The sequence below is a fragment of the Macrotis lagotis genome, chromosome X (assembly GCF_037893015.1).
Source record: "Macrotis lagotis isolate mMagLag1 chromosome X, bilby.v1.9.chrom.fasta, whole genome shotgun sequence".
Taxonomy (NCBI): Eukaryota; Metazoa; Chordata; class Mammalia; order Peramelemorphia; family Peramelidae; genus Macrotis; species Macrotis lagotis.
Window position 1 is genome coordinate 560670119 of NC_133666.1, and position 14307 is coordinate 560684425.

Here is a 14307-nt window from a genome sequence, read left to right on the forward strand (position 1 = left end):
AATCTTCCAAATTGTCTTGGGCTTGAAAATTCTTTCATTCAGACTTTCTCTGGGTTTACCACTCTAGAATTTGGTTAGAGCTATTATTTAAATGTATGTGGAGTGGTCTGGGGTAGAACTCCAAGGATTTCCTGCCTTCACCATTCTGGTTCCATCCCAGGAAAATTGATGATTTCAAAGTGTTGGAAAGAATTATGTGAACTTATCCAAAGTGAGGAAAAATAAAACTATAGTATCAATAAAATAAGCAGAACTACAATGCCAAACATTTATGTAATTCATTACAGAGAAATGATAAATGTAGGGTGAAAGATCACACATAACACTCCCATTTTTTGGTATACTACCATAAGGGGGATTTATTTTTGCTTGATTATGCCTATTTTTTTTACAAGAAATTTATTTTTTCTTCATAATGGGTAGGATAGAAAGAGGGAGAGAAAGTGGGAGAGGAAGGAGAGAGAGAAAGACAAAGACTAGCAGAGAGAGAGAGAGGGAAAAGAGGAGAGAGAGAGAGGGAAAAGAGGAGAGAGACAGAGGATTTCTTTTGATAAAAAAAAGACATATGGGATGCTACATATATGAAATGTTGGATACACTTTCAGATGAGGTAAGTGTATTATATTAGTTTTACTTAACTTGGTTTTACTTTTGTTACAGGAGACTCTTCAAGAATTGGGAATTACCTATATACATACATACACATACATATATACATATACATATATAAAATGTAAAAACCAAACAGTAATAAAACTGAAATGGAAAAAAAAGGGGGAGGGAAGGAGAGAAAAGATTCATACAGTGAATAGCAAGTAGTGGCACTTTCTTTTTCTTTGTAGCGGTTCTTTCAATTGTGTTGATGAATGTTTATTTATTAAAAGAAAAATGAAAACATCATCACATAAATTGGTTAATCCAGTGGATTAGGGTTGTCTGTTAATGAGACTAAATGAACTCATTGTTATTGAATCAATAATTCTGTAACCAATGATGATACCTCTGCCTCCTGCCATCAGTGTTACATATGTCTAGATAACTCAATGCAAATTTATCACCAAAATAATTATCAATATTTAATGTATGTACTAATCTAGATAGGTTAGAAGCATCTTTGTTATAAAGAGCAATTTACCTTATCAGTATTAAATGAATAAAAAGACTGAATAGTACTGCTATGCCTAATTTAAAAGTAATCAATGTTATTACATTATTAAAGGTTGAACAGAGAAATTAAGTAATGAAATATACAATAAAAGTTACATATCACTATGTTAAAGTATCAAAATTACCTTATAGTAATGATTTCCCCTGGGTTTGCTCGTATATACCAGCTACAGTTGATTCGGGCAGGATACTCAAAAGGCCACCCTGGGCTGGTGATTATTCCACTTGGTCCTCTTATTTGTTCTGGAGTCTCTCCACAAGCTGAAAAATATTGAAAATGATCATGACTGATTATATTTTTATTTAAGTGACCAGAATTCATATTTTTTTAAATCTTCAGGCATCAAACTGTGCACGGCAAAGTAATAATCCTGAAAATCCATTTTTCAAAAAATTATAAAATCTATAGAGTCTGAAATGAGAGATCACTTATTTCAAGTCCTATTTGATCTTTGACATAAGGCAAGCAATACCTATTGTGATAGGAAACTTGTGCTTACAGCAAGGCAACCTATTCTATTCTGGAATAACTGTTAGGAAATATTACCTTTTTTTGGAGATGAAATGTACCTAGTTCTTCATTTTGGAACCATTCACAACTTCTGAGATGCCTTCAAATATCTAAAACCAGCTGTCAATTTAATTTGTCCAAACTAAGCAGGTTTGGTTCCCTCAATTAACCAGCTCCATTTTAAAAGCAGGGTATAGTCATGGAACACTGCATATAGAATCAGATTCCTCTTTTTTTCTTAATGTGTTGATTTTGTTTTAATGAATTTTTCTCCAATTTTTTCTTTAAAAAAAATGGAGGGATTCTTTTCATTCAAAACTGCTCTTATTTTTATTTATTAACGCAGTGATTTTCTTTAAATTTTATTGACTTCTTGGATTTTAGGGATTTCAAATTTGGTGTTAAATTGGGGATTTCTAGTTTGTTTTTCCCCCCATTTCCCCATGCCAAATTCATTGATCTGCTCTTTATTTTATCGATTTGAAGGTTAAAAGTTATACAATTTTCCCTAAACTCTGCTCTGGCTGCATCCCATAAAGTCTGGAATGTTGTCTTACTACTATCATTTTCTTTAATAAAATTATTGTTTCAACAATTTATTCTTTGATCCAAGCGTTCCTTAGGGTTAAGTTAGTTTCCAATTTTTAATCTATCACTCACCCTTTTTGAATATAACTTTCATTTCATCATGATTTTAAAAAGGTGCATTTAATATTTCTGCTTTATATATTTGATTGTGAGTTTCTATGCCCTAAGACCTATTTATGGTCAGTTTTTGTGTAGTGCCATGTACTGTTGAGAAACAATTATGTTCTCTTTTCTTCAGTTTTCCCCAGGCCTGTCATATCTAACAACAATACAATTTTATTCATCTTTTTAACTTTTTTTCTTGTTGATTTTTTGGTTAGATTTATCTAGATCTTGGAGAGAAAAATTGAGGCCCCCACCTTCAACTTATTGTTGAGGTGTTGTTTTACGATTTCCTCCTGTAACTCATTTAACTTCCTTTAAAAATTTTTATGATATGCCATTTGGTATATATATATATCTATACACACACACACACACACACACACACACACATATACACATATATACATACACACATATATATAATACAGATATTAATTCATTGTCTATAGTGTGTTTTAGCAAAATATAGTTTCCCTACTTATCTCTTCTTTTAATTTATTTTCATCCTATGCACATGTATATTTTTAAGTTACAAAATTTCCTCCCCCCACCCATAGGCGAACAGTCATGTTTACAGATTAGTTATTTTTGGTATGAGGAATTTGGATTAAGGGAAAGAGATACATAAGAGATAATTTTTATAAACTGTTTATTAGATTCTGAATGGTAGCTTTTTCTTTGCGTGTGTGTGTGTGTGTGTGTGTGTGTGTGTTTTGTTTTGTTTTTCTTCCTCTGGATGGGGATAATATTGTCCATAGCTAATCTAACACAGTTGTCCTAGGTCTCTGAACTGCTGAGAATAGCTGCTTCCATTAAGGTTGTTCATCTCACAAATGTTGTTGTTAAAAGTGTTGTTACACTGTTTTCTTGTTTCTACTCCCTTCACTCAGCATCAGATCCTGTAACTCATTCCATGTTTCTCTAGAGTTGGACAATTTATGGTTTCTTATAGAACAATAATACATAGTATTCATGTAGCATAACTTATTTAGCCTTTCCCCAATTGATGGACAACCCCTCAATTTCCAATTCTTTGCCACTACAGAAAGAGTTGCTATATTTTGGAACATATGGGACTTTTCCCTTTTTTTAAAAAAATAATTTCTTCTGGATATATACCTATAACTTATCGTTTTTAGATATATACTTAGAACTTATCTCTTTTAATTAGGTCTAACTTTTGTTTTGTTTTGTCTTAGATCATGATTACTACCCCGTTTTTTTTTTAATGTCAGCTGAAGCACAGACCCTATTTTTACTCAATATCTCTGCTTCAAATGTGTTTCTTGTTAACATATTGTAGGGGGGCAGCTAGGTGGTGCAGTGGATAGAGCACCAGTCCTGGAGTCAGGAGTACCTGAGTTCAAATCTGGCTTCAGACACTTAATAATTACCTAGCTGTATGGCCTTGGGCAAGCCACTTAACCCCATTTGCCTTTCAAAAACCTAAAATGAATGAATGAATGAATGAATGAATGAATGAATAAAACATATTGAAGGATTCTGGTTTTTAAAACCCTCAGCTTTCCACTTTAGTTTTATGAGTGAGTTCATCACATTCACATTCGTAATTGTGATTACTGTTTTTTCCTCATTCTGCTTTATCCCAATGTTTATCCTTTTTGTTTTTCTTATCAACCTGTCCCTCTTCAAAAGTGTTTTGCTTCTCATCATCAACTCCCCTAATCTGCCCTCCCTTTCATCAGTTCCTCTTATCCCTATCTTTTATTTTATTTTCTTTCTACTGAATTGTACTGTGTGATATAAGGAAAACAATCAATTATAAAAAATTGTATTGCATAAACTGTTGTGTATAAGATCTAATCCAGTCACTTTTCCAGTCTTTGTTTTGTTTAGTAACAATTCTACTTCTTTATAAAGTCCACCTGGATCTGTGATATTAGAATCTAAATAAAGTAGTTCAATATCACTGACAGAACAAAGAGTTTATTATAAAAAATCTTACAGATCTCTAATTTTTTGGGCATCATCCTTATAAATGCCCTCAGAATGAATATCTTAGCTCTTAATTCTAAGATTTCTGTAAACTCATTTTTTTCTCCAATGATTCTTGTTTCATGAGTAATGGCAATGGAAAATGGATTCTCAAAACCTGGAAAAAATGTAATAATACGGATGAATGAGGGGACAATTATGATGAAGAGGTCTGTGTCAAAAAAATTGATTTGCTAATGTCTTCCTCTTTTCAACCCTGTGCTTACCAACCAAATCCAATACTTATCTTGATTTACCAAAGTTTATACTGTCTTCCTGAATCCATAAAATGTGATGGGATCATTGACTCTCTTGACCCAGGAAATGAAATAAGACTATGATGTACAGATAGGTAGTCAGTGGTTAAAACATTTTTATGGTACTTTTTTAATAGTCTCAATTATCCAGACTTTTATCCTCCAAGAAGCAATTGCACTTGGCTAATAGACACTGGTGATCATCATTATTCAATATATTAGAAACACTAGGTATAGTAATGAGAGAAATAAAAATCAAAAGAACTAGAACAGGCATGAGGAACCAAAATTATCTTTTTACAAATTATATGATGGTGTACTTGGAGAATATCAGAGAATCAACTAAAAAACTAGCTGAAATAATTTACAACTTTAGCAAAGTTTCAGGATATAAAACAGACCCATGTAATTCATCAGCATTTCTATAGACTACCATCAAAGTCTAGTGGCAAGAGACAAAAAATAAAGTTCCATTTTAAATCACTATAGATAAAATAAATAGGAGTCTATCTGCCAATAAGCTAAAAACTATATGAACATAATTACACAAAACTTTTCACACTAACGAAGTCAGATTTAAACAACTTGAAAAATATTAATTGCTTAGAGGTAGTCCAAGCTGATAGAACAGAAATGACAATTCTACCTAAATTAATTTACTTCATTGCCACAGCAATCACACTATCAAAAATATTTTATAGAGCTAGAGAAATAATAAAACTCACCTGGAAGAACAAAAAATCAAGAATATCAAGAGAATCAATAGAAAAAAATGTGAAGGAAGATAGCCTAGCAGTATCAGATATTAAATTAAGTTACAAAGTGGGAATCATCAAAAAAAAATCTGGTACTAAGAAATGAGTGGTGGATCAGTGGAATAGATTAGGTATACAAAACACAACAATAAAGACTAGTAATCTAGTATAACTATGAACTCAACAATCTTAGCTCTGGGGTCAAGAACTTACACTTAACCAAAACTATTGGTAAAACTTGAAAACAGGCAGAAACTATATAGAGACCAGCATCTCAGACTATATAACAAGATATGGTCAAAATGGCTACATGATTCAGATAAAAGGGAAGTGATCATAAGCAAATTAGGGGAATATAGGATACTTTACCTCTCAAATCTATAAGTAAGGGGAGAATTTATGACCAAACAAAAAGATAAAGAGCATTCTAGGATGCAAAATACATAATTTTGATTACATTAAATTAAAAAGATTTTTGCATAAACAAAACTAATGCAGTCATGATTAGAAGGAAGGCAGAAAGATGAGAAACAATTTTAAAGAGCATTTTAGGATACAAAATACATAATTTTGATTGCATTAAATTAAAGATTTTTGCATAAACAAAACTAATGCAGTCATGATTAGAAGGAAAGCAGAAAGATGAGAAAAAATTTTTACAAAAAAGTTCTGCTTGATAAAGGTCTCATTTCTCAAATATATAAGAATAAAAATCATTCCCCAATTGATAAACAGTAAAAGAAAAAGTTAAAGCTATCTGTAGTTATATGAAAAATGCATTAAATCACTATTGATTAGAGAAATGCACATTAAAACAACTTTGAGGTACCACTCCATATCTATGAGATCAACTAATATGACAGAAAAAGAAAATGAAAAATGTTAGAAGGGGTGTGGGAAAATTGGTACATTAATGTATTAGTGGAGCTGTGAACTGATCCAACCCTTCTGGAGTGCAATTTGGAACCATGGTCAAAGTGTTATAAAACTGTACATTCTGTGACCCAGCAATTACATTAAGTCTTTATTCTAAAGAAAGCAAGAAAAAAAAGAAAGGAACTTTTATGTACAAAACTATTTGCAGCAGCTCTTTTTATAGTGGCAAAAAGATGGAAATTAAGAGGATGCCCATCAACTGGGGAATGGCTGAACAAGTAGTTTTTAAAATTGTGATAAAATACTATTGTGCCAAGAGAAATGAAAAGCAGGATCCTATCAGAAAAACCTGGAAAGACATAAACAAATGTAAAATGAAGAGAGCAGAATTAGGAGAACATCGTACAAATTCACAACAATATTATAAACTTAGCTATTCTCAACAAAACAATGATCTAAGAAAATTACTAAGGACTCAAGATGAAAAATGCTATCCACCTCCAGGGAAGGAAGTGATGGAAACTGAATGCAAATTGAAATTTGTTTTTAACATTCTTTTTCTTTCTTTCTAGTCTGTTTTCTTTCACAACAAAACTAATAGGTAAATACATGGTGGCACTTGTATAAGCACTTAACAAATTGTCTTCTCAAAGGAAAGGGAAAGGAAGGAAGGAAAGAGAGAATCTGGAACTCAAAATTTTAAAAATGTAAAAGTATTTTATTATGTAAATGGAAAAATATATTAAAATAAAAAATGTGATGTTATATGCAATGCAACCTAACCTCCGTCAAGAAGCAGAAGGAGATGTAAAGAATATCAGACTGCCTTCTGTGGGGGATAGGAGGAGGGAAGCAAGATTGGGGGGAAAAAAATTGTAAAATTCAAAAAAAATGCATAAAAAAGCAGGAGTCATGCTTCATATTTCTTCTTTTTCTTAATGTAAAAGAGAACTGACGATTCTCCAGTCCAACCTCCAGTCACCAAAATGATTTTTCTAAAATGAAGATTTGATCATGTCATCCCTGAAGGCTCCCTATTGCTCCCAGGATTAAATAAATATTCTATTGGCATTCAAAGTCCTTTTTAATTTAGCTTTTTCCTATCTTTCCAGTCTTTTTACACCACACTCTTTCATCCAGTCACAGTCCTTGGTCTAGTAGTTCATCTCTGGGTTCTAGGTATTTTCTCTTGCTGAGCTATGCTTGGAATGCTCTCCCTCCTCAATTCCACCAAATGACTTCCTGGGTTTCGTTAAAATTTCAAATAAAAGGCCATCTTTTACATGAAACCTTTCCAAACCCATCTTAATCCTAATGTCTTTCCTCTGTTATTTCATATTTATCTGGTATATGATCTGTGTAATTGGTCTTTCTATCCCTAGGGTTAAATAGACTATCTCCCAACTCCAGTAACTTTCACTTGCTGTCCTCTGTTCCTGAAACTCCCAACTGCCCCTCACCTTCACCTCACTTCAAGTTTTAGCCAAAGACACACCTTCTTCTATTTCCTTCTAATGTTAGTGACTTTCCTTTGTTTTTTACCTCCTTTATATGTTAGTTGTACATAGCTTTTTGCATGATGCCCAACCTGTGAACCCTTTGAGATCAAGGACTGTCTTTTGTGTTTCCTTGGATCCACAGTGCTTAGGATAAAGTAGATCCTTGAAAAACACTAATTTACAAATTGATTTAACTATTCATGCATCTCACTTTTTATAATTAGTATTTCAGAACATTCACATTCCACAATTTGCTTCTTTTAAAAAAAAAAACAACAAAAATGCTGCTATATATTTGGTAAATTTGGAGGCTTAGTCACTTTATTTCCAAAATTCTAAATTGCTTTCTATAGTGTGGTAATCATTCCAGAATACTTCCAACATAATTTTTTTCCACTACTGTGTTGGGTATGAGGTACAACCTTACATTGGTCTGACTCGTATTTTTATTATTAGCAGTAATCTAGGGCACTTTTTCATAAGGCTAATAATATGCAATTACTTTAAGAATAGTTTGTTCAAACTCAAAATAAAATCTTTTAAAAAAGAATAGTTTGTCCATATCTTTTAATCACTTATTTATTTACTGGAAAAGTCTTTTGGTCCTATATTTCATTTACTTTATCTATCTATCTATCTATCTATCTATCTATCTATCTATCTATCTATAGGATATCAAAAGCTCAGCAAAGATATCTGACACAAAATAATATTTCCTCAACGACTTGAGAAAATATTTCAATAATTTACCTTTTTTACCCTAGATACATTAAGTTGTGTAAAATATTTTTAAATTCATGTAATCAAAACTATGCATTACTTTTTTTGCTATTCCTCTATACCTTTTTGGATTAAGAATTTAACATATGTATAGCCCCCCATAGTTATGAAAAGTATATGATTTTCTTAATCTTTTTAAAGTTTCTATGATGTGATCTTTAATATTCAGGTCATGTGATAATGGTTTAAGTGTAGTTTCTGCCACATTACTTTACAATTTTCTCAGGTGCTCTTATCAAATAGAAACATTTTCCCTAGGTAACTTATTTTTTAGTTTATTGAATAGTAACCTATTTAATTTCTTCCTTCACTAGTCTGTTTTATAATCTATTTTCCTATATTTTAAAAAGCAATATTAAATGTGCTTGATAATTACTGCTGAACAGTATAACATAAGGTCTAGAAGTGCTATTTCCCTTCTTTCTTACCTTTTTTTCATTATTTCCCTTGGAAGTTTAGATTTTTGCCTTGCCAAATGAACTTATTATTTTCTCTAGTTCCCTTTGGTAGACTAATAGTAACAACTTCAGCAGAATTATCATTCAGCTATGAATTTTGAATAATTCTCTAAGTTGTTTTTGAATTCTTTAAAAAGCATTTCATAATTGGAACTAAAAATATTGAGTGTATTCTCATAATTTCCAGATCTTTTTGTTATTGTCTTTTTTCAGTCTCAGTAATTACTACAAAATTTCCCTTCCTCATCTCCAATTGTTTTTCTTCCCCCCATAGCACCTTTTTCCATTTAACTACTAATGCTTCTCAATTTTTATAATTAGTGTTTCAGAACATTCATATACCAACAAAAAGTCAGATTAACATTATACATGCATATTTGAGATAAACATGTTTACAGATTAATCAATCAAAATGATTAAAGGAAAGCGATATATAGGAAATATTTTTTATAAAGTGTTCATCAGATTCTAAAAGGCTTTTTTTCCATTTTTTTTTCTTTTCTTCCTCTGGATGGGTATAGCATTGTCCATAGCAGGTCTAACAGGGTTGCCCTAGCTCTCTGACCTGCTGAGAGGAGCTGCTTCCATCAAGGTTGAACATCTCACAATGTTGTTGTTAATGTATACATTCTTCTCTTGGATCTGCTCCCTTCACTCAGCATCAGATCCTGTAACTCATTCCATGCTTCGCTAGAGTCTGACCTTTTATGATTTCTTATAGGACAATAATATTCTGTAGTATTCATGTACCCTAACTTATATAGCCATTCCCCAATTGATGGGCATTCCCTCAATTTCATTTTTTAAAATTTATTTTTGGCAATAAAGTGACTTGCCCATGGTCACACAGCTAGGCAATTATTAAGTGTCTGAAACCGGTTTTGAACTCGAGTCCACTTGACTCCAGGGCTGGTGCTCTATGCACTGTTCCACCTAGCTGCTCCTCAATTCCTAATTCTTTGCCACTACAAAAAAAAGCTGCTACGAATATTTTGAAACATGAGGAAATTTTTCCATTTTTAATGATTTCCTCTGAATATAGAATTGGAATTGTTGGGTCAAAGAGAATGAACAGTTCTATTGCTTTTTGGGTATAGTTCCATATTGCTTTCTAGAATAGTTGGATCATTTCACAACTCTACCAGCAATGCATGAATGCTCCAAACTTCCCACAATCTATCCAACATTGAACATTTTCCCTTTATGTCATCTTAGCCAATCTAATAGGTGTGAGGTGATACCTCATAATTCTTCTAAATTGCATTTCTCCAAATCAATGATTCAGAGCATTTTTTCATGATTGCATATGGATTTAATTTCTTCATTTGAAAACTGTCTATTCATATCCATTTTTTCAACTGGAGAATGACTTGTAATCTTATAAATTTGATGCAATTCTCTATATATTTTAGAAATGAGATCTTTATTAGCACTGCTATTTGTTAAGATTGTTTCCCAGCTTTCCTTCTGATTTTGGCAACACTGATTTTATTAGTGCAAAAATGTAATAATATATTCAAACTCATTCATTTTGCAGTTTATAATAAGTATGTTCTTGGTCTATTAATTTAGCTATGCTGTCACCCTTTATGTCTAAATCCTGCATCCATTTTCACCATATTTTGCTTTAAGGGTATGAGATTTAGGTCTATGCCTAATTTTTGCCATACTATTATCCAGTTTTCTCAACAATTTTTGTCAAATAGTGAATTCTTATCCCAGAAACTGTCTTGTGTTCGTCAAACAAGAGGTTACTATAATCATTTATTATTACTGTATCTTTTGAACCTATCCTAATCCACTGATCCATTACTCTATTTCTTAACCAGTACAAGGCAGTTTTGATGTCCGGCCCTTTACAGTATAGTTTTAGAGCTTTTTAGAGCTTTTCAAGCTTACATTGGTAGAGCTTTACATATTTTTATCAGTTTACATTTGTTTCATCAGTTCCCTTTACTATTCTTGACCTTTTGTTCTTCCAGATGAATTTTGTTACTATTTTTTTCTAGCTCGGTAAAATAATTATTTGGTAGTTTGATTGATATGGCACTGAATAAATAATTTAATTTAGGTAGGATTGTCATTTTATTATAATAGCTCACAATCTAACCATGAGCAATTGATATTTTTCCAATTATTTAGATCTGATTTTATTTGAGTGAGAAGTACTTTATAATTGTGTTCATACAGTTTCTGGGTTTGATCTTGGAAGGTAGATTTCCAAGTATTTAATGTTATCTACAGCTACTTTATTTTAAGGGAAACTCCATTTATTCTTAAACATCCTAGTGTTTTTAAAAGGAATGGATGTTGTAGTTTACCAAAGACTTTTTTAGCATCCATTAAGATAATGATGACTTCTGTTGGTTTTGCTATTGATATGTTCATTTTGAGTGTTTTTCTAATATTGACCCATCCCTGCCTACCTGGTATAAATCCTATCTGATCATGAAATATTATCCTAGTTATAATTTGCTTTGGTTTCATTGCTTAAATTTTATTTTAGATTTTTGCAATGTTCATTAGGGAGATTAGTCTATAATTTTCTTTGTTTTGGTTCTTCCTGGTTTATGTATCAGCACCATTTTGATGTCGCAAAAGGAATTTGGCAGGACTCCTATTTTTTAAAATACTTTATGAAGAATAGGAATTAATTGTTCCTTCAATGTTTGGTATATCCATCTGGACCTGGAGATTTTTTCTTAGAGTTTAATGATGGTTTCTTCAATTTCTTTTTCTGAAATGGGGTTATGTAAGTATTTTCCTCTTCTGATAATCTAAGCAGTTTGTATATTCATCCATTTCATTCAGGCTATCCAATTTATTGGTATACAGTTCAGCATGTTCACATAATGTCTTTAATTTCTTCCTTATTTGGTGGTTAGTTCACTCCTTTCCTTTTTGACACTGGTAATTTGTTTATCTTTTTTTTAAAGCAGATTAACCAAAGTTTTATTGTTTTTTGTTTCATAAAACCAACTCTTAGATTAATGGTTTTCTTGCTTTGAATTTTATTAATCTTTCCTTTGATTTTCAGAATCTCCAATTTATTATTTAATTGGTGATCTTTAATTTGTTCTTTTTCTAGCTTTTTTAGTTGAATACCCAATTCATTGATCTCCTCCTCTATTTTATTCATGTAGGCAGTTAAAGATATAAAGTTTCCTCTCAAAACTGCCTTGGCTGCATCCCATAAATTTTGGTATGATGTCTCAGTATATTTTCTTGAATGTAATTATTGATTATTTCTATTATTTGCTCTTTAATCCACTCATTAAAATAAAGTTATTTAATTTTGAATTAGTTTTTGGTTTATTTTTCCATGATCCTTTATTACATGTAATTTTTTATTGCATTATGGTCTGAGATGTGTGTGTGCATTTATCATTTCTGCATTTGATCATAAGATTTTTGTGCCCTAATACATGGTCAATTTTGGTATGGGTGCCAAGTACTGCTGAGAAAAAGATATATTCTTTTCTATCCCCATTATGTTTTCTCCAGAAATCTATCATATCTAAGTTTTCTAAGATTTCTTTCACCTTCTTAACTTTCTTCTTGTTTATTTTGTGATCAGATTTATCTAGTTCTGAGAGAGGGAAGTTGAGGTCCCCCATTATTAAAGTTTTGCTGTCTTTGTCCCCTTGTAATTCATTCAGTTTTTCCTCTAGGAATTTGGATGTTATGCCACTAGGTCATACATGTTTTGGAAAGTTATAGTTATGGTTATTTATTCTTTCTTTAGTCACTGTATGGGATACATGAAAAGTTCAAGAAGATTCGCATCTCTGGTTTGAGGGTTTACCTCAAACCTTTTCAGGGTCTTAGCCCCTTTGGTGTCCACTTGATTCATCCAACTTTTGCCTGTGGCTCTAAGACGTTTTAACATGCACACCATATGCCAGGTAAACTGTCTTGGCAGATTGTTATATCTGGTTGAGGATAATTCATAGGCTTCAAACCTGTTGATGCGCTAGGGGGATATTTAATTTCAAGCATAAAAAGACCTCCCCTGGCAGAATGAGAACAATTTCCTGCAATAACCAAGAAGCAGGAGTTGCAGAGGGTTTAGAGTTTGGTCAAATGTCAAATGAAGCCAAAGGTCATCAACTGCATCCTGGGCCAACACCAGAGAAAGCTCTTTGACTTTTTTCCTTTCCCTCAACTTCGATAACTCAGGAAAAGAAAATGAGATAGAAGACTTTGTGCAATCCTGCCTCATTTAAATCCAATTCAAACACAAGTCATCATCTAGTGAAGCTATGGATACTCTACAAAGGTGAAGGACAGCAAACAAGATTAAAAGGTTTGTAGTAAACTGACAAACAATTTTTACAACCAGTGCTTTCACTCATTTTTAAAATATATATAGAACTGAGTCAAATTTGTAAAAAAAAAAAAAAAGTCATTCCCCAATAGATAAATGATAATGCATATGGAAAGGCAATGTTCAAAGAAATCAAAGTTATCTAGTCATATGAAAAATTTCACTAAATCATTATTTGGAGAAAAGCATCTCTGAGGTATACTTCACACCCATCAGATGGGACAATATGACTAGAAAGGATAATGATAAAAGTTGGAGGAGATGTGGAAAAACTGGGACACTAATGTATCATTGGTGGAGTTGTGAACTGATTCATCTGTTATGGAGACTAATTTGGAATTATACCCAAAGGGTAGTAAAAATGTGTATTTCCTTTGATTCAACAATAGCACTACTGGGTCTGTATCCTGAAGAGATAATGAAAAAGGGTAAAAATCACATATGTACAAAAATATTAATAGTAGTTTTTTTATAGTAGCAAAAAATTGGAAATTGAGGGGATGCCCATGAATTGGGGAATGGTTGAACAAACTGTGGTATATGTATGTGATGGAATAATATTGTTCTATAAGAAATCATGAGGGACAGAATTTCAGAAAAAGCTTGTAAAAACTTCATATGAATCGATAGCAAGTGAGATGAACAGAACCAGAAGATTATACACACTAACAACAACATAGGGTAATGATCAACTAAGATGGACTTGTTCATTTTAGCAGTATAATAATCAAAGACAATTTTAAAAGATTTGTGATGGAAAAATACCATTCATATCTAGAGAAGGAATGGTGGAGTTTAAATGAAGATGTTTATTATCTTCAATTTTTAAAAGCTGTCTTATGAATTGTGTAATTTTGTTATCTCCAATATTTTCTTTCTTCCGTTTAGATCTGATTCTTCTTCTCTCACAACACATTAAATTTCCATCTATGATTAGCATGTAAAGATGGTATCAGATTGCTTTCTGTTGGGGGCAAGGGGGAGGGAAG

General features: G+C 32.0%; 1 protein-coding gene across 2 annotated transcripts in view; it reads right to left on the reverse strand.

Moving 5' to 3' along the window:
- The window catches only part of LRP12 (LDL receptor related protein 12), a 138410-nt gene that overhangs the window by 26665 nt on the left and 97438 nt on the right, over positions 1–14307 (reverse strand). For both annotated transcript variants that reach the window (XM_074200940.1, XM_074200939.1), the window contains one exon: positions 1293–1428. In XM_074200940.1, the coding sequence (XP_074057041.1) occupies positions 1293–1428 (136 nt within the window). The remainder of the gene's footprint in view (positions 1–1292; positions 1429–14307) is intronic.